General features: G+C 45.8%; 2 protein-coding genes across 3 annotated transcripts in view; one reads left to right on the forward strand and one right to left on the reverse strand.

Moving 5' to 3' along the window:
* Window positions 1–6,540, forward strand: part of LOC124003240 (ubiquitin carboxyl-terminal hydrolase 37-like) — a 30,121-nt gene extending 23,581 nt beyond the window's left edge. Inside the window, exon 11 of the mRNA XM_046311334.1 lies at window positions 3,047–6,540. Coding sequence (XP_046167290.1) covers window positions 3,047–3,245 — 199 coding nt within the window. The 3' untranslated portion in view covers window positions 3,246–6,540. The remainder of the gene's footprint in view (window positions 1–3,046) is intronic.
* Window positions 403–25,527, reverse strand: part of LOC124003241 — a 28,701-nt gene continuing 3,576 nt past the window's right edge. Inside the window, exons 3-4 of one of the 2 annotated variants that reach the window (XR_006833198.1) lie at window positions 2,471–2,708; window positions 403–1,995 (exon numbers count right to left, since the gene is read on the reverse strand). Coding sequence is in view for 1 of the 2 variants with exons in the window: in XM_046311335.1 (XP_046167291.1) it covers window positions 1,244–2,155 (912 nt within the window). In the remaining variant the exon portion in view is untranslated. Of the gene's footprint in view, window positions 2,709–25,527 lie in introns of both variants that reach the window. The other variant, XM_046311335.1, reaches the window with a different exon arrangement.

Here is a 25,527-nt window from a genome sequence, read left to right on the forward strand (position 1 = left end):
CTTTGCTGTTGTTCTGCGATTGATTTTCACTTTTCACACTAAAGTATGTTCATCTCTAGGAGACAGAATGAGTCTCCATCCTGAGCGGTATGACGGCTGCGTGGTCCCATGGTGTTTATACTTACATACTATTGTTTGTACAGATGAACATGGTACCTTCAGGCGTTTGGAAATTACTCCCAAGGATGAATCAGACTTGTGGAGGTCTACAATTTTTTTTCTGAGGTCTTGGTTTATTTCTTTAGGTTTTTCTGTGATGTCAAGCAAAGAGGCAGTGAGTTTGAAGGTAGGCCTTGAAATACATCCACAGGTACACCTCCAATTGACTCAAATTATGTAAATTATGTCAGAAGCTTCTAAACACATGACATAATTTCTGGAATTTTCCAAGCTGTTTAAAGGCACAGTCAGTGCCTTAGTGTATGTAAACTTCTGATCCACTGGAATTTTGATACAGTGAATTATAAGTGAAATAATCTGTCTGTAAATAATTGTCCGGACCTAATGGGAACACAGCCCTTTAGTCCTGCTACGTTTCTTAACTCAAGTTCTGCCCTCAACTACGCTGAGTACAGAACAAGCTGTGGAAATGCGTACAGGAGAACCTCTGGCCACTGGTTTGCAAAAGCATTTATCCCTAGTGGCGGTTCGTCCTGGGCTTGTAGAGAAAACCATAGGGGACATTGCGCGTTCACCCGTGACGCGAACAGGTCCACCTCGGCTCTCCTGAACCGTTCCTCTATTTGGAGAACAACATCGGGGTGCAGTCGTCACTCGTCGTCTCGGGGACCCCCTCGAGACATGAGGTATGCTCCGATATTCTGACAGCCAGTAACCATCAGTGCAGTGTACTTACCAAACCAACCACCAAGCCAGGAGAACAGTCCATCCTCCTACACCCCCCTGATTAGTGAGAATCATATCCAAGGCCAACCTATTCTGCCTGGCCACCCTAGAGGTAGCCTCCAACTGTTCTGACATACCAGTAAGTGCACCACGGGAGAAATTCACAAAACGCTGTTGGTTGTAATAAATGTAATTTAGCCATGCAGATTGCTGTGCATCCACTATGGCTGGCCCTACAATAGGCATCAGATGCCAAAACCCATCATTTCTACTCAGGGCTGAGGAACCCCCACTGGTACCCCCAACAGGTTGGTGTGTATATCCACCACATCCGCTGTCCAGGGAGCAGTAAGTCTATGCCTCCCAAGCACCAATGGATTATTCACAGGTCCCTCTGTTACGGAGCCCAGCAGCTGTTCAGCAGTAATGTCAATGATAGTGGTATTATTAAACTGGCCAGAGCACATGTGCCCTGCCAGTTCCCTCTAAGAATGGGTGTTAGAACTTTATTGGGTCCACATATCCACCATACATCAGCTAAACCACTAGTTTGGTTTAGGCCCCCTATTGGCCAGTAGTCATTAATGGTCACATAACTGACACAGTCTGCTGGGGGCAACCGTCCATAGTTCATTCCTGTTCCTGTTCCGGTGATGCAGCTGTAGTTTCCCCCGTAGGACTTACACCCAATGGGGCCCGCTAAGGAGGAAGGGAACACTAGGCTCAAAGAGGTACACAGAGTTGAATTGGATTTGACTTCATAGAAACCCCTCAGAATACACAACCACCCCTCTCCTTTCCCTAATGCAAATGGGTGTGTTGCCAGAATAGATCTAGCATGGCTACACATGACACAATCCTGCCCTTTCAGAGTTCTTGCTGTATATCTCATGTAGGACAACCACAAATTGTCCCTTCCATCGTAACCAGTCTCTGTACCTAGTTGATCGCTTACTGAAAAGTCCCTAACATTAATTACCTGAACGGGGTTTGGCACAGTGGTGGGTGGTGGCAGTCTCGGGTTAGGAGGGGTGGAAGAGGGTGTCTGGTCCTGGCTCATCTGGGACCTCTGTGGTTTTGGCAGCACCTTAATGAAAAACAGGCCCATCGTGTCGGCCCCAGGTCTGTCCTGTCCAAGGGTGTAAGTACCTGCATCAGAGAGTTTAATGGTTTTGATGGTTAGTAGGATTTCATCACCTTTACAAATGTCCCTTCCAGGAGATTTCCAAATCATTGAATCTCCCCACCTTAGAGAGATCCCCAATACTATATGGGTAACCTGTCCTCCATTCCCAAAACTTTCCCACATTAGTTATCGTGTTGTCCCAATAGGGACACCACTTCCCATTACACAGATAAGTTGGTCGTTGTCTTGCGTAGGACGTCAGAACATTACAGCCTCCTGGGGTGTGTATCGGACAGATATCCCCTATCCTCCTTGCCCCATTTCTCCATGTCCATATCTTACAAGGTGCTGTATAGTGAGCACCTGAGACTCTCCTTCCTCTAGAGTGATAACAGTGCTTCCTGTAGTATGGGCTACTAGTCCTACTAGTGTGGTCACCAACAGAAGGTTGTGCCATTCCATATTTTATGGCTGTAACTCACCAAGAGCTTCACCTACTTGATCTGGTGTCCTGCTTGGTTGGTGTCCTGATGGTACCAGATGTCTCTATGGACCTCTCTTACCCTCAAGGAGTGGCTTGATACTTCCTTGACTTGGAATGGTCCCTTCCCACCTGGGTTGTGTCCACTTCCTGGAGTGCACCTTCACTCTCACCCAGTCACCAACCAGGATGTCCCTGTTTTCGTCTGTGGTCTCAACAGCAGGAGTACGGACCTCCACCACCTGTTCGGACAGTCTTTTGACAAGAGAGGTTAGCGCCTGCATGTAGTCTGTGTATCTGACTTTAGCAATGTCTAAACCAGGCAAACTCATGTTATCAGCGGGTGGACCTGGCATTCTCCTTCCTGTCATCAATTCATGTGGAGTAAGATGAATATCTGACCCTGGGGAGTTTCTCATAGACATTAAAGCTAGGGGTAACGCATCTATCCATTTTAGCTTGGTCCCTGCCTTATTTGAGCCATTTTTGGTTTCAGAGTCTGATTGGCCCTCTCCATAAGGCCCTGGGATGGAGGGTGATATACTGACCCAAATGTATGGGTAATCCCTAATGGCTTGCTCCACCTATTTCAGGTGTTTATTGTTGACGTGGGAACCATTGTCGGACCGGATCATTCGAGGAACTCCGAACCTTGGGATAAGGCCATTTGATAACTGCCTGTGCATCCTCCCTTGCTGTGGGGATAGCTTCCACCCACCTGGTGAAACCTATCCACCATTACCAACAGGTATCTTTTCCCTTCCACCTGATTGTCTTGTCCCATGTCAGTGAAGTCAATGCACACATCCTGGAACAGTGCATCAGGTACAGGAAAGCTTCCTATTACCGCTCCCAATGAGATTTTGTTGTTGTAGCCTTGGCAGATGTCACGGCTGTCTGAAACTTCCCTTGTCATGTCCTGCATATGAGGGTGCCACCACAATATTTCCAGAGCTTTGGCTACGCTCTTCCAACCCCCATGCCCTTTGTTGTATTCTTCTCATATCATTGACCTTAGTAACTTGGTTGGTGCTACCGTCTTTCCAGTGAGTGCTCTCCAGATGCCTTGGTGATCTCTTCTGGCTCCATGCCTATTCCAAACAGTCTGTTCGTATACATCCGCTGCTTCTTGCAGTTGCCTAACTGTATCCATTGTTAGTTCTTCCTGTATTTCTCTTGTCCTTTGTACCATCTGTTGTGCAGTATATCCTCCAGCTTCTTTGGCCGCTTGGTCTGCCCTGTCGTTGTCTTGTCTCACACTGGTGCCTTCTTTACTGTGCCCTTTACATTTCATGATGGCCACATTCCTTGGCAGCTGTATCTCTTCAATTAGTCGTTGCACTTCCTGTTTGTGTTTTATGGGTTCTTTGAGCTGGTCAGGTAGCCCCTCATCCATTGTGGGCCATCTATATGTGCAATGCCATGTGCGTATGCAGAATCTGTGTAGATGTTCACTCTTTTCCCTTTGCTCAGTTCCAGAGCTCTGACTTCAGCCAGCTGGGCTGAGGCCTCAGATGGGTCCAATCTCTTTGATTCTACCACCTCGTGTGTTCCTGTCCCTCCTCCTTGCTTCACCACTGCATAGGATGCTATGTTACCTTCTCCTGGTGTCTGTAACAACAACCGTCCGTAAACAGAGTCTCTGCTGTTCCTTCCAACGGGACATTCTCGAGGTCCATCCTGACCTTTACTTGTTTTGCTGCCCTGTCCTCACAAATGTGCGGTTCTCCGTGTCCCATTCCGTCTGTCATGTTGGTTGCACCTGTAACATAGGTAATGTGTTTTGCTGTGATCATTTTTGTGATGTTTGATTTTCTTTTGCTGGAGAGTGAACAATTTTGAGCTAATAAAAGCTGTTACTCCATGATCTGTGTTGATTTCCAGAGGATGTCTCATAACGATATGAGATGTTTTCCCTATTGCTTTAGACAGAGCAGCAATGTGTCTCGCACAATCCGTTTGGCCACATTCAATGTTGTCCAGTTGTGCACTGTAACACTGTTCTCTCCCCCTTTTGTTTCTGATAAAGGATGGAATGGACATAGCCATCCTGTTCACAAACATCCAATCTAAATGGAATGGTGTAGTCAGGTAGGGATAGGGCCTCTGTTTGGGAAAGGGTTTGTTTTAGTGCTATGAACACAGCTTTGGCATCCAAGTGAGCTTGGCTGTGAGATTACGGTTACCAGCCTGTCTGAGAATGGCTCTGAGGGGTTCAACTTTCAAGCAGTATTCAGGCACATGAGTCCTGCTGTACCCAGTGATGCCCAGAAAGGATAGCAAGTGTTGCACATTGATGGGTTTAGGGTGCTCCAGAATAGAAGTCCTCTGGGCTGATGACTCTGCCTGTCCTTGTCCTGAGAGCACCCTCCCCAGGAATTGTACAGTTCTCCTGCAGCATTGCCCTTTTTCACGTTTGACCTTATATCCTTTATCTGCCACGTGCTTGAGTAGGAGTTCAGTTGCTCTGTTAGGGTTGCGTAAATTCGAATCTGGTATTAGGATAAATATAACAATGAGTCACCTTCTGTGACTCAGTTGTGACTGTGACTGTAGCTCAGTTGGTAGAGCATGGCGCTTGTAACGCCAGGGTAGTGGGTTCGATCCCCGGGACCACCCATACGTAGAATGTATGCACACATGACTGTAAGTCGCTTTGGATAAAAGCGTCTGCTAAATGGCATATATTATTATTATTACCTATTTTATACTATGTATCTTTTATTAGCTAAGTAATAAATGGCAAATGCAACTTTCGTAAATACGGGCTGGGCTCACTGTAATACCACGCAGGGCAGAATAGAGAACTGTATGTAAACAGTATTCTTTATACTGTGATAGACATAGGCCAACAGACGGGTTGGAACTATCACAGTAGAGGCTGGGCGTGGTTTAAACTTGCTCAGCCTATCGCAGGCGCTCAGGCTGGTCCCCGCCTCTTGGCGCTTCTTGGAGTTCTCCCTCCGTCGATGTATAGCTTCTTACTGTTCTGCTATCACCCCCTAGTTATAACAGTTGCTCAGTTCCTGCTATTGTGTTGTTCAGTATTTTTCTATCTCAGTTAAACCTTGTGATGACTACCCCTCCCTATACCTGATTAACCACAACTTTGTAAGATACAGCAAGTCACACCATGTGCTCAATATTGTCACATACAAACACAAGGACAAAGCATCTGCTGGGCTGTTATCTACAGTTTTGCAACATGCAGCAGTCTCAGCACGTTGCTCAGTTCTTGACACACACACACACACACACAGGAAACTGCTGTTCAAACAATTCAATCTTACCTGATATAGTAGTGGGTTATAGAGCATAGACATAAATCCTCACACTTGCACTATTATCGTCCATTCCATCCATTTGTCATTCATTCAGTGGGCTGGCATTGTTTGTCGCTGGATAGAGTCACTGATATTTTTGCTTTATTCTAAAGGCCTACAACATGTAGCATGTTTTTGTTTCCCTTACAATACATTTGATTAGTAATAGAATCACAGTAAATAAAACAGTCCTCCTGTAACAGCTTCTTTTTACAAAGTAACATTTAAAAGAAAATGGTATCTGTCACGCCCTTACCTTAGAGATCCTGTTTATGTCTGTAATTTGGTTTAGTCAAGGTGTGTTGGGGTGGGTATTCTATACTCTATTGTTTGTATTTCTATGTTTTGGCCGGGTAGGGTTCTCAATCAGGGACAGCTGTCTATCGTTGTCTCTGATTGAGAACCATACGTAGGTAGCCCTTTTTTACACCTGTCTTGGTGGGTAGTTGACTTTGTTTAGGGCACTGAGCTTCACAGTTTGTTTTTGTAGTGCTATTTGTTTTTGTTCGGTGTCATTTTGATTAATAAAATAAAATATATGCTCACTAGGCTGCACCTTGGTCCTCTCCTTTCAACAGCCGTGACAGTATCAACCTTGCATGCCATGCGGTCAAATTAGTAAATTGTCAGCGTAGGCATAACATCCCATCATCCCGAGATGGCATAGCAGTTCAGACGTCTTTTGTCCTCGTCTTGTCGTGTCCTGTATATATATATATATATATATTATTTACAACTTTTTTCACATACATTTTATTTTTATTTTCCATCAACTCATCTTCAAAACACTCTCCTGCAACCCGCCTCACCAATTTATATTTATAAATAAGTATTATTGACCTCAAATCTGCAATCCTCCAAGAAGCTAGCCAGAAGCTAATCAGAAGCTAGTTCAGAAGCTAGTTAGCTTTTTTACTGGCAAATCGTTAGTATTCAGCTAACCACGGTTTGTGGTCATCAGCTATCCTTTAGCTCAAATCTATCGCCAGTTTTGTACGGCACGGCTCGGAACGGAACATACCAGACCATTTTTTTCTCTCCATGTCCTTGGATTTCAACTGCTCTCTGGAAATTAATTCCCGGATCTCACAGCTAGCTAGCTGCTATCCGTGTGTCGATCTACTCTCGTCGATTCCGGAGCAAACATCAATTACTCCGGAGCTAGCCAGCTCCGTCAATCACTCCTGAGCTCCGTCAATCACTCCTGGGCTGCAGTCACCTATCCGGACCCGTTTTACTGCCTACGCGGAGCCCCACCGGGCCTTCACAACTGGACTGCCGACGTTATCTACCCGAAGGAGATCTGGCTGGCTCCTCCGTCGCGACGTTACCTGAACGCCCATCTGCGGCCTGCTAACCGTTAGCTGTCTTACCGGCTGCTCTCAGAATAGACAATCGGACAATTTATTTATTTTTATTATTATTATGTTTCTTCTTGGGCCTCTATAACTATATCTATTTTTTTTTTTTTTTTGTTTTTTTGTGTGATTTTGACTAATCCCCTCTACCACACGGAACCCCACTAATCTACTGACGGAACGCAAGAAGTGGCTAACAACAGACCTCCATCCTATGCTAGCTTGCTACCGATGTCCTGGCCAGCTGTCTAAATCGCCGTGACCTCCAAGCCAACCTCTCCACTCACTGGCCCCTTTTGATCACTCGACTAAGGATGCCTCTCCTTAATGTCAATATGTCTTGTCCATTGCTGTTCTGGTTAGTGTTTATTGGCTTATTTCACTGTAGAGCCTCTAGTCCTGCTCACTATACCTTATTCAATTTATTAGTTCCACCACCCACACATACAATGACATCTCCTGGTTTCAATGATGTTTCTAGAGACAATATCTCTCTTCATCACTCAATACCTAGGTTTACCTCTACTGTATTCACATCCTACCATACCTTTGTCTGTACATTATACCTTGATGCTATTTTATTGCCCCTAGAAACCTCCTTTTACTCTCTGTTCCAGACATTCTAGACGACCAATTCTTATTGCTTTTAGCCGTACCCTTATTCTTCTCCTCCTATGTTCCTCTGGCGATGTAGAGGTGAATCCAGGCCCTGCAGTGCCTAGCTCCACTCCTATTCCCCAGGCGCTCTCTTTTGATGACTTCTGTACCCGTAATAGCCTTGGTTTCATGCATGTTAACATTAGAAGCCTCCTCCCTAAATTTGTTCTATTCACTGCTTTAGCACACTCTGCCAACCCGGATGTTTTAGCTGTGTCTGAATCCTGGCTTAGGAAGACCACCAAAAATTCTGAAATTTTAATTCCAAACTACAACATTTTCAGACAAGATAGAACTGCCAAAGGGGGCGGTGTTGCAATCTACTGCAAAGATAGCCTGCAGAATTCTGTCCTACTATCCAGGTCTGTACCCAAACAATTTGAACTTCTACTTTTAAAAATCCACCTCTCTAAAAACAAGTCTCTCACCGTTGCCGCCTGCTATAGACCACCCTCTGCCCCCATCTGTGCTCTGGACACCATATGTAAACTGATTGCCCCCCATCTATCTTCAGAGCTCGTGCTGCTAGGCGACCTAAACTGGAACATGCTTAACACCCCAGCCATCCTACAATCTAAACTTGATGCCCTCAATCTCACACAAATTATCAATGAACCTACCAGGTACCCCCCCAAAGCCTTAAACACGGGCACCCTCATAGATATCATCCTAACCAACTTCCCCTCTAAATACACATCTGCTGTCTTCAACCAAGATCTCAGCGATCACTGCCTCATTGCCTGCATCCGTAATGGGTCAGCGGTCAAACGACCTCCACTCATCACTGTAAAACGCTCCCTGAAACACTTCCGCGAGCAGGCCTTTCTAATCGACCTGGCCGGGGTATCCTGGAAGGATATTGATCTCATTCTGTCAGTAGAGGATGCCTGGAACTGCTTTGCTTTATCTTGGCCAGGTCGCAATTGTAAATGAGAACTTGTTCTCAACTTGCCTACCTGGTTAAATAAAGGTGAAAAAATAAAAATAAATAACATAACAAACTCATCATTACACTATTGTCTTTCTAAATTAAGTAAACTTTTTCACCCTCCTTATCATTCAGTTAATCATAATTTAACTTAAATTGTGAAGTAAGGTGCACAATTATTGCCCATAGTTGGATCCTGTGTTTTACATCATAGCCATTACCATATATGATTGAATATTATCTGCTGTTGGCTTGTGTGGATGTATGTATGTGTTATGCAACATAGCCGACTTCAAACATTGTTAAAAGCTTCAGGGCCATGGGCCTTTCTCATGATGGAAAAATACAAAGTAGCATGGGGTTGCAGAACAAGCAGTCTTTTTTTAGATAACAGGAGCCAGGTGCGAGATAACGGTATCGAGCATGAGCGCATGGATGTTCTTCACAGCAACATCTATCAACAGAAGCGCCAAGAGGCGGGGACCCGCCTGAGCGCCTGCAATAGGCTGAGCAAGTTTAAACCACGCCCAGTCTCTACTGTGATAACAGAAGGGTTGGAACTGTCTTATCACAGTATAAAGAATACTGTTTTACATACATCTTGTCAGTTCTCTGTTCTGCCCTGCGTGGTATTACAGTGAGCCCATATATACGAAAGTTGCATTTGCCATTTATTACTTAGCTAATAAAAAATACATAGTATAAAATCGGTGACTCATTGTTATATTTATCCTGATACCAGATTCGGATTTACGCAACCCTAACACCATTCTTTCAGTAACTAAAGAGAGACGCATTAGCGCCTGCCTGAGTAGCAACGTCCTACAGCACATTGTCTTAGCGAATTAAGTTACGAATAGGTAAAAAGGCTCTAAATACTTTTCTGTTTGGGATTTCAAAATTCAGACATTATGAGCAGTGTAAAATAGACATTTTCAGGGAAGGGGTAGATTTTTTAAATGTATTTATAAAATAAAATGTCAACACTGGAGACAATCTTCAGCAAAGATACTAGGATGGAAGCAAATGTAAGTAATTATAACGTCATGATGAATAGTGCAAATATGTTAGTGAATGTAGAGACAAATGACTATGCATATTTTTTTGGGCATCAAATCAAATTAATTTATATTAGCCCTTCGTACATCAGCTGATATCTCAAAGTGCTGTACAGAAAAAAACCAGCCTAAAACCCCAAACAGCAAGCAATGCAGGTGTAGAGGCACGGTTGTCAAGTTAATTTATAAAAATCGCTATAAGCAAGCTAACTTTAGGGGTGTTTTGACATAAGTATGACACTTTAATTCGTGTTTAACCAGGTTGTCATCTTGTGAAAAAGTGTATGTAAAGAATCTAGCTAATGTTGGGCGATGACCAAGGTTGGTGTAGGGTCCTGCTAGAATGTGTAAAGTTTAGTTCCATCAATCAATGTTTGTTGTTTCTACGTTAGTCCATCGCTAGCTTTAACCAGAAGAATGGAGGAGAAATTGATTATTGCTGTGGTGGGGTTCCCAGAACTCTATGATGTGACTGACTTTTAAGTAGAAACAAACAAATAAAAATGCAGAGTGAAGGAAATGTGGCAGAAGTCATTGGTGTCCCTGGTGGGTTTCATATATTAAATATAATGTCAATATTAGCTAGCTATAAACCTTCCCAGAAAACATGACTGAGCTTTGGGGCTGAGAGCCCAAAATCAGCCATCAGCGGCCCCTCGCGGTCGAGAACATTCCAGGATTGATCCCACAACTCAGTGAAGATGTACGCGAGCCGTGCTTAAATGTGAATGGTTTTTAATGAGGGAACGGTCGACTTCACAAACTGACAGGTAAGCAATCGGCTCAGCCATAACATTTGTTAACATGAATTGTTTTGCGATTTTTTTTAAAACTCAGTAAACGGGTAAGCTACGTAGACTAAATGGTTTGAATATTTTACCGATGGTCACATTGTTTGTCTGGCCAACAAAACTAATTTAGCAAGAGCTAGAAGTTATTTAATGTTGACTTTGTAGCCGTTTTACAAAAGTAAGTCTTATCAGCGAATTTTAATCCGGCCCGCCGAACTTGTCCAAATTATAGTAAAAACCTCCTTTTTTCCCCTTTCCCTGCAATGCCCACGTTTCCCCAATAGATGGCGCACTCAAAACACATTGACCGTTGTTGGAGTGGCGCGTATTTCTCTTTATTTCACTTTAATTTTCACTTCGTTTCACGTCACCATTAAGCCCTTCTGTGAAAATGAGCGGACCAAAGAGAAGGAAAGTGGACAGCGAATGCCGAGTGTTTAATAAGGAGTGGACAACAAAATACTTCTTCACTGAAGTCCGATCAACGGCTGTATGTCTGATATGCCAAGAAGCTGTTGCGGTTTTCAAAGAGTACAATATCAGCCGTCACTTTGCCACGAAGCATGCAAACTATGCTAGCAAGCAGTCAACACAAGAACGGGCGGCTACTGCTCAGAGTCAACAGAACTTTTTTCACCGACAAACTGCAATTCAAGAGTCAAGTACCAAGGCAAGTTATTTGCTGGCATTCAAATTAGCAAAGGCTAGCAAGCCTTTCTCCGAAGGCGAGTTTTTGAAAGAGTGCATGGTAGAGACAGCAGGTCTCTTGTGTCCGGAGAGCAAAGCCAAGTTTGAAAAAATCAGTTTAGCACGCAGGACAGTGACTCGCCGCGTGGAACTGATTGACAAAGATATAGTCAGCGAGTTAAACAAAAAGGCGGAGTCCTTTAAGTTATATTCACTAGCACTGGATGAAAGTAACGACATAAAAGACACTGCTCAGCTCCTAATTTTTATCCGAGGGATTAACGACAGTTTTGAGATAACGGAGGAGCTTTTGAGCATGGAATCACTGAAAGGGAAAACGCGAGGAGAGGACTTATATGAAGAGGTGTCTGCTGTCATCGAGAGAATGAAGCTACCTTGGAGTAAACTTGCCAATGTCACCACGGATGGATCGCCAAATTTAACTGGAAAAAACATCGGGGTGCTGAAAATAATCCAGGATAAAGTGAAAGAAAACCCTGACCAGGATGTTATTTTACTTCACTGCATCATTCATCAGGAGTCTCTGTGTAAGTCTGTATTGCAGCTTAATCACGTCGTGGATCCAGTTGTAAAACTTGTTAACTTCATACGAGCAAGGGGACTTAATCATCATCAGTTCATTACGTTCCTGGAAGAAACTAATGCAGATCACCAGGACCTACTTTACCACTCTCTCGTCCGCTGGTTAAGTTTGGGGAAAGTGTTTCAACGAGTCTGGGAGCTCAAAGACGAGATTCGCTCATTTTTTAATTTAATGGGGAAATCCGAAGAATTCCCCGAGCTGAGCGACACAAACTGGCTTTGTGACTTTGCGTTTGCTGTGGACATATTTTCACACATGAATGAGCTGAACGTGAAGCGACAGGGGAAAGATCAGTTTGCGCACGACATTTACACAAATGTGAGAGCCTTCAAATCCAAGCTGGTTTTATTCTCCAGGCAAATGTCAAACAAATCTTTCGCACATTTCCCCACACTAGCCGTGCAGAAAGAGGCCGCCCGAAATGCGAAGAAATACTGCAAATCACTGGACGATCTGCACAGAGAATTTTGCCGTCGGTTCTGTGATTTTGAAAAAATTGACAAGTCACTTCAACTGGTGTCCTGTCCCCTGTCACAAGACCCCGAATCAGCACCATCGATCTTCAGTCTGACTCCGTCTCAAAGGAGAAGTTCAAGTCTCTTAAACTGAATGACTTTTACGCTTCACTTAACGAGACCGCGTTTCCAAACCTCCGGAGGACGGCGCAGAAGATGCTGGTGTTGTTTGGCTCGACCTACGTGTGTGAGCAGACGTTTAGCAACAAAGCCCATCACAGATCCAAGTTAACTGACCAACACCTCAGATCTGTCCTGAGAATTGCCACAACAAAACTAACTCCAGACTTTGATGCACTGGCAAAAAAGGAAGACCAACAACACTGTTCCCACTGAAATGGTGAGTTTTTCTGCTGTATTATGAGAAAATGCATATGGAAAGTTTGGAAGTGCGTCTTTTAATTAAGAGCAATGCGCATTTACGCACAGCAGCGGTACAGTAGCTTAATTAACACGCCGCACATCGCTCTTAATTTACATTTTCAGCTGCAGGTAGGATATTTAATACAGCCTATGTCTGTGTGCTTGGCAACGATACACGTGTACTGTTTGCGCGTGAAGGCGAGGGCGTCCGTGGCGAGTTTGTAGAGCGCGCGGTCAGGACAATCCATCCATGATTTTGCGGAGTTTAACACAAGTAGATATTATTGAGCTTGAGTATTTCGTTGTGTAATAATTTACATTTACATTACATTTAAGTCATTTAGCAGACGCTCTTATCCAGAGCGACTTACAAATTGGTGCATTCACCTTATGACATCCAGTGGAACAGCCACTTTACAATAGTGCATCTACATATTTTAAGGGGGGTGAGAAGGATTACTTTATCCTATCCTAGGTATTCCTTAAAGAGGTGGGGTTTCAGGTGTCTCCGGAAGGTGGTGATTGATTCCGCTGTCCTGGCGTCGTGAGGGAGTTTGTTCCACCATTGTGGAGCCAGAGCAGCGAACAGTTTTGACTGGGCTGAGCGGGAACTGTACTTCCTCAGTGGTAGGGAGGCGAGCAGGCCAGAGGTGGATGAACGCAGTGCCCTTATTTGGGTGTAGGGCCTGATCAGAGCCTGGAGGTACTGAGGTGCCGTTCCCCTCACAGCTCCGTAGGCAAGCACCATGGTCTTGTAGCGGATGCGAGCTTCAACTGGAAGCCAGTGGAGAGAGTGGAGGAGCGGGGTGACGTGAGAGAACTTGGGAAGGTTGAACACCAGACGGGCTGCGGCGTTCTGGATGAGTTGTAGGGGTTTAATGGCACAGGCAGGGAGCCCAGCCAACAGCGAGTTGCAGTAATCCAGACGGGAGATGACAAGTGCCTGGATTAGGACCTGTGCCGCTTCCTGTGTGAGGCAGGGTCGTTTGCGGATGTTGTAGAGCATGAACCTACAGGAACGGGCCACCGCCTTGATGTTAGTTGAGAACGACAGGGTGTTGTCCAGGATCACGCCAAGGTTCTTAGCGCTCTGGGAGGAGGACACAATGGAGTTGTCAACCGTGATGGCGAGATCATGGAACGGGCAGTCCTTCCCGGGAGGAAGAGCAGCTCCGTCTTGCCGAAGTTCAGCTTGAGGTGGTGATCCGTCATCCACACTGATATGTCTGCCAGACATGCAGAGATGCGATTCGCCACCTGGTCATCAGAAGGGGGAAAGGAGAAGATTAATTGTGTGTCGTCTGCATAGCAATGATAGGAGAGACCATGTGAGGTTATGACAGAGCCAAGTGACTTGGTGTATAGCGAGAATAGGAGAGGGCCTAGAACAGAGCCCTGGGGGACACCAGTGGTGAGAGCGCGTGGTGAGGAGACAGATTCTCGCCACGCCACCTGGTAGGAGCGACCTGTCAGGTAGGACGCAATCCAAGCGTGGGCCACGCCGGAGATGCCCAACTCGGAGAGGGTGGAGAGGAGGATCTGATGGTTCACAGTATCGAAGGCAGCCGATAGGTCTAGAAGGATGAGAGCAGAGGAGAGAGAGTTAGCTTTAGCGGTGCGGAGCGCCTCCGTGATACAGAGAAGAGCAGTCTCAGTTGAATGACTAGTCTTGAAACCTGACTGATTTGGATCAAGAAGGTCATTCTGAGAGAGATAGCGGGAGAGCTGACCAAGGACGGCACGTTCAAGAGTTTTGGAGAGAAAAGAAAGAAGGGATACTGGTCTGTAGTTGTTGACATCGGAGGGATCGAGTGTAGGTTTTTTCAGAAGGGGTGCAACTCTCGCTCTCTTGAAGACGGAAGGGACGTAGCCAGCGGTCAGGGATAAGTTGATGAGCGAGGTGAGGTAAGGGAGAAGGTCTCCGGAAATGGTCTGGAGAAGAGAGGAGGGGATAGGGTCAAGCGGGCAGGTTGTTGGGCGGCCGGCCGTCACAAGACGCGAGATTTCATCTGGAGAGAGAGGGGAGAAAGAGGTCAGAGCACAGGGTAGGGCACTGTGAGCAGAACCAGCGGTGTCGTTTGACTTAGCAAACGAGGATCGGATGTCGTCGACCTTCTTTTCAAAATGGTTGACGAAGTCATCTGCAGAGAGGGAGGAGGGGGGAGGGGGAGGAGGATTCAGGAGGGAGGAGAAGGTGGCAAAGAGCTTCCTAGGGTTAGAGGCAGATGCTTGGAATTTAGAGTGGTAGAAAGTGGCTTTAGCAGCAGAGACAGAGGAGGAAAATGTAGAGAGGAGGGAGTGAAAGGATGCCAGGTCCGCAGGGAGGCGAGTTTTCCTCCATTTCCGCTCGGCTGCCCGGAGCCCTGTTCTGTGAGCTCGCAATGAGTCGTCAAGCCACGGAGCGGGAGGGGAGGACCGAGCCGGCCTGGAAGATAGGGGACATAGAGAGTCAAAGGATGCAGAAAGGGAGGAGAGGAGGGTTGAGGAGGCAGAATCAGGAGATAGGTTGGAGAAGGTTTGAGCAGAGGGAAGAGATGATAGGATGGAAGAGGAGCGGGGGAGAGAGAGCGAAGGTTGGGACGGCGCGATACCATCCGAGTAGGGGCAGTGTGGGAAGTGTTGGATGAGAGCGAGAGGGAAAAGGATACAAGGTAGTGGTCGGAGACTTGGAGGGGAGTTGCAATGAGGTTAGTGGAAAAACAGCATCTAGTAAAGATGAGGTCGAGCGTATTGCCTGCCTTGTGAGTAGGGGGAAGGTGAGAGGGTGAGGTCAAAAGAGGAGAGGAGTGGAAAGAAGGAGGCAGAGAGGAATGAGTCAAAGGTAGACGTGGGGAGGTTTCGCCCAGAACTGTGAGAGGTGAGCCATCCTCAGGAAAGGAGCTTATCAAGGCATCAAGCTCATTGATGAACTCTCCGAGGGGACCTGGAGGGCGATAAATGATAAGGATGTTAAGCTTGAAAGGGCTGGTAACTGTGACAGCATGAAATTCAAAGGAGGCGATAGACAGATGGGTAAGGGGAGAAAGAGAGAATGACCACTTGGGAGAGATAAGGATCCCGATGCCACCACCCCGCTGACCAGAAGCTCTCGGGGTGTGCGAGAACACGTGGGCGGACGAAGAGAGAGCAGTAGGAGTAGCAGTGTTATCTGTGGTGATCCATGTTTCTGTCAGTGCCAAGAAGTCGAGGGACTGGAGGGAGGCATAGGCTGAGATGAACTCTGCCTTGTTGGCTGCAGATCGGCAGTTCCAGAGGCTACCGGAGACCTGGAACTCCACGTGGGTCGTGCACGCTGGGATCACCAGATTAGGGTGGCAGCGGCCACGCGGTGTGGAGCGTTTGTATGGTCTGTGCAGAGAGGAGAGAACAGGGATAGACAGACACATAGTTGACAGGCTACAGAAGAGGCTACGCTAATGCAAGGAGATTGGAATGACAAGTGGACTACACGTCTCGAATGTTCAGAAAGTTAAGCTTACGTAGCAAGAATCTTATTGACTAAAATGATTAAAATGATACAGTACTGCTGAAGTAGGCTAGCTGGCAGTGGCTGCGTTGTTGACTTTGTAGGCTAGCTGGCAGTGGCTGCGTTGTTGACACTACACTAATCAAGTTGTTCCGTTGAGTGTAATAGTTTCTACAGTGCTGCTAAGCTGGCTAGCTAGCAGTGTTGATTACGTTACGTTGCGTTAAAAGAACGACAACAATTATCTTTGATACACAGACGGCTATGTAGCTAGCTATGTAGCTAGCTACGATCAAACAAATCAAACCGTTGTGCTGTAATGAAATGAAATGAAAAATGTGATACTACCTGTGGAGCGAAGCGGAATGCGACCGGGTTGTTGAGTGCGGAAGTTCTATTCAGTAGACGTTGGCTAGCTGTTGTTTAGCTAGCAGTGTCTCCTACGTTAAGGACGACAAATAGCTGGCTAGCTAACCTCAGTAAATTAAGATAATCACTCTAAGACTACACGCTCTAAACTACACAATTATCTTGGATACGAAGACAGCAAAGAGAACTATGTAGCTAGCTAACACTACACTAATCAAGTCGTTCAGTTGAGTGTAATAGTTTCTACAGTGCTGCTATTCGGTAGACGGTGGACGTATGCTAGCTGGCTAGCTGCTGGGCAGATAGCAGTGTAGACTACGTTAGGACGACGAAATACAAGTTGCAATAGAAGTGCTGACTGTTTCACTATGTTGTCCTCTTTCTTTTCCTTTTTCTTCTGTCCTTCTTTTGTCCTTATTTTGTCTTCCTTTCTTCTGTTAACTAGATATTTTTTGTTGTTATTCTTTGTAAGCTAGCTAGCTTCTTCCAGGAGAGTCCCTAGCAACTGCTTAGCAACAAGTAAACAATTCTGCTAGCAATTCAGCTAGCTAAGATAACTGTACAATTTTATGAAAAATAGTTAATTTTTCAAAAGCCTGTCTTTTTGGTTTGTTCCTTGTTTTTTTGTCTTCTATAATATGTTTTGAATGTTGAAAGTGATTCCATTTTTCAATAAATGTTGATTTCTTTAACTTTGCACCTTCGATTGAAACTTATTAAAAACAGACGCAATCTTGATAAATCACAGTGCGTATGTTATTTTAATCTATTTACATTTCCTCCTCCCAGTATCTGCGAAATAGTATGTAAATGCCATATCTTGCATATTCCTTGAGACAAATGTATTAACTGATAAGGGCTATTTTTCACATTTGAAAGACAGTTAATAAATTGGGTTGTAGTGTTCTTACTGTGCTATGAGGTTTGCACACACTACATTTAATGCTTTAGTATATCCGGCCCAAACACTCCCTCCAAATGCTCCTGGCCCGGCCCCCCTCTGTCAAATTTTAGAACCCATTGTGGCCCGCGAGTCAAAAAGTTTGCCCACCTCTGGTCTAGCATCTAGATGTGTGCACTTCTAACTCAAAACTTTTCTCTGGTGTTATTCATTAGTTAGATAGCTAATATGGATACAATAAAATTGTAAATTTAATGTGTAACTGCCTAACTTTTGCAAGACAAGTAACTTTAATCTATCAAATGATGTGTCCATAATTTACCTGTACCATATCCCATATACTTAACCCACATTCTTCACTTCAAGTATATGGTTCAAGTCTTTTTTCCCACTGATTTGCTTAAACCTACACTGAAAAAAAAGCCTCAGAGTAAAGGTCAGTCAACCTCTGAATTTAGTCAGTTTATCTGTAGCATAATTGACTTGTAGTAGTAGTGGCTGTCCAAAGGCAGTTAGGTCTGGCAGAAGTTATTGGACGAAACAAAAGCGCACATTATGAATACTCCAATCGTTTGCCAATTCATCTTCTTCACTAGAGGATATTAATGATTCTCAAGTGTTAGAAGACGTTCATCCGGAATAGAATCTCCATGAGGAGCCTAATCATGAAGAATATGATGTGTATCTGCACTGCTTAATTGATGATATTGGGAATTTTCCAGAACGGGTGTGACATCTTAGATTAAAATAAGTTGAACTTTATGTGTGTCTAGGTCATTAGGCACCATTAGACATGCACCTGTCTTGGGAGTGGGCATGCCTGTTTATTTTTGTACCATTGCTATGGCCTAATATTTACTTTTGCAATGGTTACACCTATTGGGAATTTTCCAATACATGTGTGCCCATTATACATCTTAAGAGAAATCAGCAGAATAAGTGCACTCTATATGTGTGTCTAGGTCAGTAGACACCATTAGACATGGACCTGTCTTGGGAGTGGGCATGTCTGTTTATTCTTGTACCTAATGTTTCTATGCCCTAATGTAAAACCAAACGAAAATTAGTGCAAGGCAAAAAGATATTGGTGGCTAAATGCCAGATGGGATGAATCATTAACATAAAAATAGTTACTATGTGTGTGATGTAAGGATGAAACCTGTATAAAAAGTGTGCCAAGGCTCGGCATCTGTTACTTTGTAATAAAGTATATTTGAGATCACCAGTTCCATTATTTGAGAAATATTACTGACTGAATATTTCCACGACAATGAAAATCTTGTTGGTGATGATAGTGATGAGACAAGTGACAACTTTGATGAGGAAGGTAATAATTCTGAAGTTTATGTAAGGTGTTGTGTGAGTGGACATTGAGAAAAGATATACACACAGAACACCCTCTCAGATCTTCTTGGTGTGCTGTAGGAATTCCATCCAAATCGACCAAAGCAAGCTTGTAATGGAAAAAATAGAATCCAACATTCAAACCATTAAGGTTGCCGAGTATTTCTATTTTGGTCAGAGGTGGAAGTAAATTAATTAAAGGCTACTCACGTTCCTGTAATTGAGTAGTTTTTCTGTGTACTTGTATTTGTTTGAGTATTTTTCAAAGGATGTACTTTTACAGTAAAAAAATACTTAAGTACATTTTGAAAACCATTTGTTACAGAGTACAATATAGAAAAAGGATACACATGGCAAGCACATAAAGTTTGCGCCTTTTGTAGCAGCTAGAACTGTCCTACATCGTGGAGCTCTGCTCCTAGTGGTTTACCCCGCTGCCTAGGCAACTAATAGCCTGAGGTGTCCCTATATAAGGAGACGCTTCCCCTCAATCAGCCTCCCATTATCTTCAGCGACAGGACTGGACTGAAGAAGCCTAGAAGAGAAGAGATCTCAGGACGAACCAGTCGTCGATATCCTGTTGTTGACGTCGTCCTTCAATGAGCGCACCTTTTCCACCCCCAAAAGCTGTTTTAAGAGCTCAGTGTTGCTGCTCCACTATGGCAGCTTTGGACCAGCACAAACTATGTTTTGTGTGCTTAGGTTCAAAGCACGCTAGGGGCGGCCTCACAGATCCCCCGGAATGCTCTAGCTGTTCACTCCTTTCTTTAAAGGAGAGGAAACAGCGATGGGCATTTTTCAGTGAGGATTTCCCTCTAGAGGATGCCATGTCTATGATATACTCAGACTCGAGGCGTCACATGATGACGGCTCCTCTAGAGAGGATGAGGATGTTGGGAAGTGTCAAGGTTTTTCTCCGAAAGAATCCAGTCTACTGACCGAGGCTGAAAAGACCCCCCTCCCCTCCCTAGGGAGAGAGCATTTTCTCATAAGGAGGAGATGGGCTCTGAATTTTCAACAGCTTCCTCCTATGCAGTGGCCTCTCTGCACTCTGATTTTACAGGGCTCATTGAGCGGGCTACAAGCAGGCTGGAGATTACATTGCCCTCCATTCCGGAAGTGGATTTGATGGTGGGTGGCCCCTATTCCAGACCAAGACGGGCAGCGGTACTTTTGGCACTGACCATGCCCTCGCTCGTCAAATATGTGGAGGGTGCATGGGAAACGCTTTTGACGGCCAGAGCGCTGGTAAAGGCGTATATCCCATTCACTAACAATGACGGAGAACTGCCTCAAGAGATCCCTAGGCCGCACTAGCACCTCGTGCCAGGTTCGAGCACTTGGCCGTCTGCCAAGAGACCCACATTACCGACGACTAAGGACCGCCTCACAGCAGAGCTGGCTGAGAAGTCCTTTGTTCTAAGTACACAAGCTGTAGCAGCAGCTAATAATATTGCCCTCTTGGCAGCCTCTCTTCCTTTCACCACTCTGTGTGCAAAGCAGCCCATTGCGGAGCTGAGCACACACAGAGGGACACTGTGAGTGGGAATGACGAGAGGAAATCAAGACGGATGCTAGATAGGGGTTTTAATATAATAGCAGCATGCGTACACAGCCCCATTGTGGGCTGATGAAGCAATCACTGTTGGAAGACGGCACACTAATTCAGGCTGGCGCCTCAATTAGTGTAGCGTAGACCCGTGTTGAGTTCACGGCGGGCTGGAACCACAAGGTTACATGTATAACCGAAGTGTCGGCGCCCCAGATTCTCACAGAACGCGTTAGTGTTCCCTCCCCCTTTCAAAGGGGGCCCACCTCGGGCTGTCCCACTACTTCAGTGTTGGGAGACAGCGGCGGCTTGGGCCATAGAGGAATACAGGTCCTTCCTACTGTCTGTACAACAGCTTCGTGGCTCTCCCGCTCTCAGAACACTGGCAGCGAACCCTCTCCTCCTAGCTAAGTCGGACGTTGGAGAAGGGTTATTCCATCGAACCCCCACCCCCGTTCTCGGGTGTGGTGGAGACGGTGATGAAGATGCCAGAGAAAGTAGCCGCGCTTGTGAAAGAGATTACGAAACTTTTGGCGAAGGAGGCGGTCACAGTAGATAAAAATGACGGGGGGAATGAGGCCGATATTAAATTTACGCACACTCAACAATAGCTTAGCCAAACGGCCTTTCCGAATGCTCACGACAAAACGTCTACTGGTATGTATTCACAACAGATACTTTTGTGTAAGCATAGATCTAAAGGACGCATACTTTCATGTGCCGGTACTTCCGCGTCACAGGAAGTTTCTGCGTTTCGCCTTTCAAGGGGTGGCGTACGAGTACGCGAGAATGCTATTTGGGTACGCTCTGGTACCTCGCACGTTTTCCAAATGTGTGGAGAAGGCATTAGCCTACCTAGACGACCTACTGGTTTTGGCCCCATCAGCAGATCGTCTATCTGGGGTTACAGATAGACACTGACTATTTCGGATCCTCGACGGCCTGCCTTGTTGTTAGCCCTGAGAAAGTTTTATCCAAATCACATGGTGACAGTTGATTCCGTCATGACACTTTTGGGTCTCATGTCGTCTGCCCACTCCGTGGTTCCGCTGGGACTTTGCATATGCGCAAAACACAGCGAAGGTTTGCTCAACTACGACTGGACCCAGTGAGGCACCGTCGTCTTGCTCAGAGCGGATCTGAACTATTGGAGAAACCCATGCGTAATGGCACAAGGGGTCGCAATAGGCAGAGTGTTCCAGTGTTCACAGATGCTTGTCTGACTGGATGGGGAGGGACATGTAAGGCTCGGGCAGGCGGAGGCGTGTGGTCCCAATCGGGACGTCACATCAACCTCCTGGAATTGGAAACGGTTCTGACCCACTTCATGTCCACGACCTGCTGGTCTGGTCAGACAAGAGAACGACATTAGCCTATATAAATCACCAAGGGGAGTCAGGTTTCCTGCACTCCACCGGTTGGCGAAGGAATTGTGGCTGTGGGCTCACGAGCACCTTCGCTTGTTGACAGCAGCACACATGTGCTGTCCACTCTTTTTTAACAGAAGAGACGTGCAGTGCAACATGACCTTTGTTTGACACTGTCAATACAACAGGGAATGTCTAGACTGCCACCAGTGTGTCATTGCTTTTTATTTATTTTACTAGGCAAGTCAGTTAAGAACAAATTCTTATTTTCAATGACGGCCTAGGAACAGTGGGTTAACTTAACTGCCTGTTCATGGGCAGAACGACAGATTTGTACCTTGTCAGCTCGGGATTTGAACTTGCAACCTTTCGGTTACTGGCCCAACTCTCTAACCACTAGGCTACCCTGCCGTGCTGGGAAATAGCACTGTAACCTAGTGTTACTTGACTATTATTCCGGTCACTAAAGTTGAGGGAATATTGAGGCATCATAGTGGGCCTATATTCTATCGTCTGCCCACAAATCATTGGCTCTGCCTATGGATTGAGTGTGGTGGGTTACACTGAGAAAGCAGTGAGCATGTCTTCTAAATTGGTTCAGCCTGTACTCTGACGTAAAGGCTAGAATTAAGGGAAAACACAGGATTAATGGACAGGGTTTCCATCAAGTTGAGTCATGTGTTATATCTTGCTGAGGCTGCACTTGGCACAGAACCCGTAGAGCCACAGAAATAGTCCAAATGGACAGACATGTTTTCGACTAAGACAGGTGCATGCATATAGGACCCTAGCAACAGTCTTTGGTACCTTAGAGAAATAACCAGACATGTCATCCTGCTAACTCCTCTGAAAGGGACACCCATGTTCTGGAAAAGACCCAAGAGGTGTAACCATAGCAACAATACATAGTAGGCCATAACACAGTTACAGGAATAACCAGTCGTGCCCAAACCTCCCAGACAGGTGCATGTCTAATATTGTCAAATGACCCAGAGCACATAGAGCAGAGCGCGCCCATCTTACTAGCTCTTCTACAATTAATAATTGACACACATGGTCTGGAAAATTATCAATAACTTGAACCTCAAGGACTAGGCTGATACTGTGCTGTTTACGTATCTCTACACAGACAGCCTTCGAGACAAAGTAGTTCCAGTGTTCTCTCTCTCCACCTTTCTGTCCCTACTCTTTCTCCATTGACCTCTACTGTGTAGCAACATCTGAGATTTGCTTGTGCTCCCCTTTCTCTCTTTCACCCGTCTTGTCTTGACGCTTCGATCACACCGACAGCGTCATTGCATTTTGGCACACCAGAATTACATTAATTTCCAATAAAACGCTGCATTTGCCTTGCAGCTTTGCGTTGCAGAAATAGTTGCAGTGCGTTCAGCGTGGTGCATACGTTGGATTTATTGAACATATGCGTCAAACTGTATACGTAGATGGCTTGACAGAAATGGTAGCAAAAGGTGAAAGTTTAACTTTTGTTGCAAACCTATCCAGATGATGCTGCGTACTATTTTGTGCAATGACGCTGTCGGTGTGTTCGAAGCGAGTGTGTAGTTAGCTCCTCCCATTAGAGTCTCTCAGTCTGTTAGAGTGCAGGTATGGGGGGTGATAAGAGACATGTACAACCGTGTATAGCTGTTGCCTTGCATTGAACGTCTGACTGACATGACATGATACCAATGCCTTACTAACGTCTGCTGACGCCTGCGTCACGTGTCTGACTGACATGACATGTTACCAACGCCTGCGCCACGTGTTAGTGAAAGTCAGAAACATACCATTTTTGCAGTGCAAGCAGCATTCCAACGTCGGTACCTTGAACTATAGTGTAGCTTGTGTATTTCCTGTTATCGCCAATGGCCTAGAAAAAATGATGTCCAATCTATAGGTAATCTGTCTTTCCCTCAACACCTCATGGCATGGTATGTTATCTTATCTCGTCATATACAGATCTTTATGTTGTTAGCTAACCAAACTGTGTTGTTACTACTTCCCAGTAGCCTATCAGACAACCGATAAGAGTTGTGCCCACGGTTTTCAGTCAAATAGATGAGTTCATAGATGCTATTGGGGATCCTTGGGATGTCCCTTGAGTCGAATAGAGCAGTTCATAGACTTTTCCAGAGGGTCCGTACAATTCGGCATCTTTACTCAACAACTACAGACCAGTATCCCTTCTTTCTTTTCTCTCCAAAACTCTTGAACGTGCCGTCCTTGGCCAGCTCTCCCGCTATCTCTCTCAGAATGACCTTCTTGATCCAAATCAGTCAGGTTTCAAGACTAGTCATTCAACTGAGACTGCTCTTCTCTGTATCACGGAGGCGCTCCGCACCGCTAAAGCTAACTCTCTCTCCTCTGCTCTCATCCTTCTAGACCTATCGGCTGCCTTCGATACTGTGAACCATCAGATCCTCCTCTCCACCCTCTCCGAGTTGGGCATCTCCGGCGCGGCCCACGCTTGGATTGCGTCCTACCTGACAGGTCGCTCCTACCAGGTGGCGTGGCGAGAATCTGTCTCCTCACCACGCGCTCTCACCACTGGTGTCCCCCAGGGCTCTGTTCTAGGCCCTCTCCTATTCTCGCTATACACCAAGTCACTTGGCTCTGTCATAAACTCACATGGTCTCTCCTATCATTGCTATGCAGACGACACACAATTAATCTTCTCCTTTCACCCTTCTGATGACCAGGTGGCGAATCGCATCTCTGCATGTCTGGCAGACATATCAGTGTGGATGACGGATCACCACCTCAAGCTGAACCTCGGCAAGACAGAGCTGCTCTTCCTCCCGGGGAAGGACTGCCCGTTCCATGATCTCGCCATCACGGTTGACAACTCCATTGTGTCCTCCTCCCAGAGCGCTAAGAACCTTGGCGTGATCCTGGACAACACCCTGTCGTTCTCAACTAACATCAAGGCGGTGGCCCGTTCCTGTAGGTACATGCTCTACAACATCCGCAGAGTACGACCCTGTCTCACACAGGAAGCGGCGCAGGTCCTAATCCAGGCACTTGTCATCTCCCGTCTGGATTACTGCAACTCGCTGTTGGCTGGGCTCCCTGCCTGTGCCATTAAACCCCTACAACTCATCCAGAACGCCTCAGCCCGTCTGGTGTTCAACCTTCCCAAGTTCTCTCACGTTACCCCGCTCCTCCGCTCTCTCCACTGGCTTCCAGTTGAAGCTCGCATCCGCTACAAGACCATGGTGCTTGCCTACGGAGCTGTGAGGGGAACGGCACCTCAGTACCTCCAGGCTCTGATCAGGCCCTACACCCAAATAAGGGCACTGCGTTCATCCACCTCTGGCCTGCTCGCCTCCCTACCACTGAGGAAGTACAGTTCCCGCTCAGCCCAGTCTAAACTGTTCGCTGCTCTGGCCCCCCCAATGGTGGAACAAACTCCCTCACGACGCCAGGACAGCGGAGTCAATCACCACCTTCCGGAGACACCTGAAACCCCACCTCTTTAAGGAATACCTAGGATAGGATAAGTAATCCCTCTCACCCCCCCCTTTAAGATTTAGATGCACTATTGTAAAGTGACTGTTCCGTTCCACTGGATGTCATAAGGTGAATGCACCAATTGTAAGTCGCTCTGGATAAGAGCGTCTGCTAAATGACTTAAATGTAATCTTTGGGATGTCCCTATCTCTATTAAGTATAAATGTAAAATGGTTAAGTTTAGTGTTTGTTTAGGGTAGGGACGTCACGTCCCAAGGAATCCGGATAGTAGTGACCGTTCATTGAGTGTGAGACTGGTATGGTATTTGAGAGCTCGGCAGTGA

The sequence above is a fragment of the Oncorhynchus gorbuscha genome, linkage group LG18 (genome assembly GCF_021184085.1).
Source record: "Oncorhynchus gorbuscha isolate QuinsamMale2020 ecotype Even-year linkage group LG18, OgorEven_v1.0, whole genome shotgun sequence".
Classification (NCBI taxonomy): domain Eukaryota; kingdom Metazoa; phylum Chordata; class Actinopteri; order Salmoniformes; family Salmonidae; genus Oncorhynchus; species Oncorhynchus gorbuscha.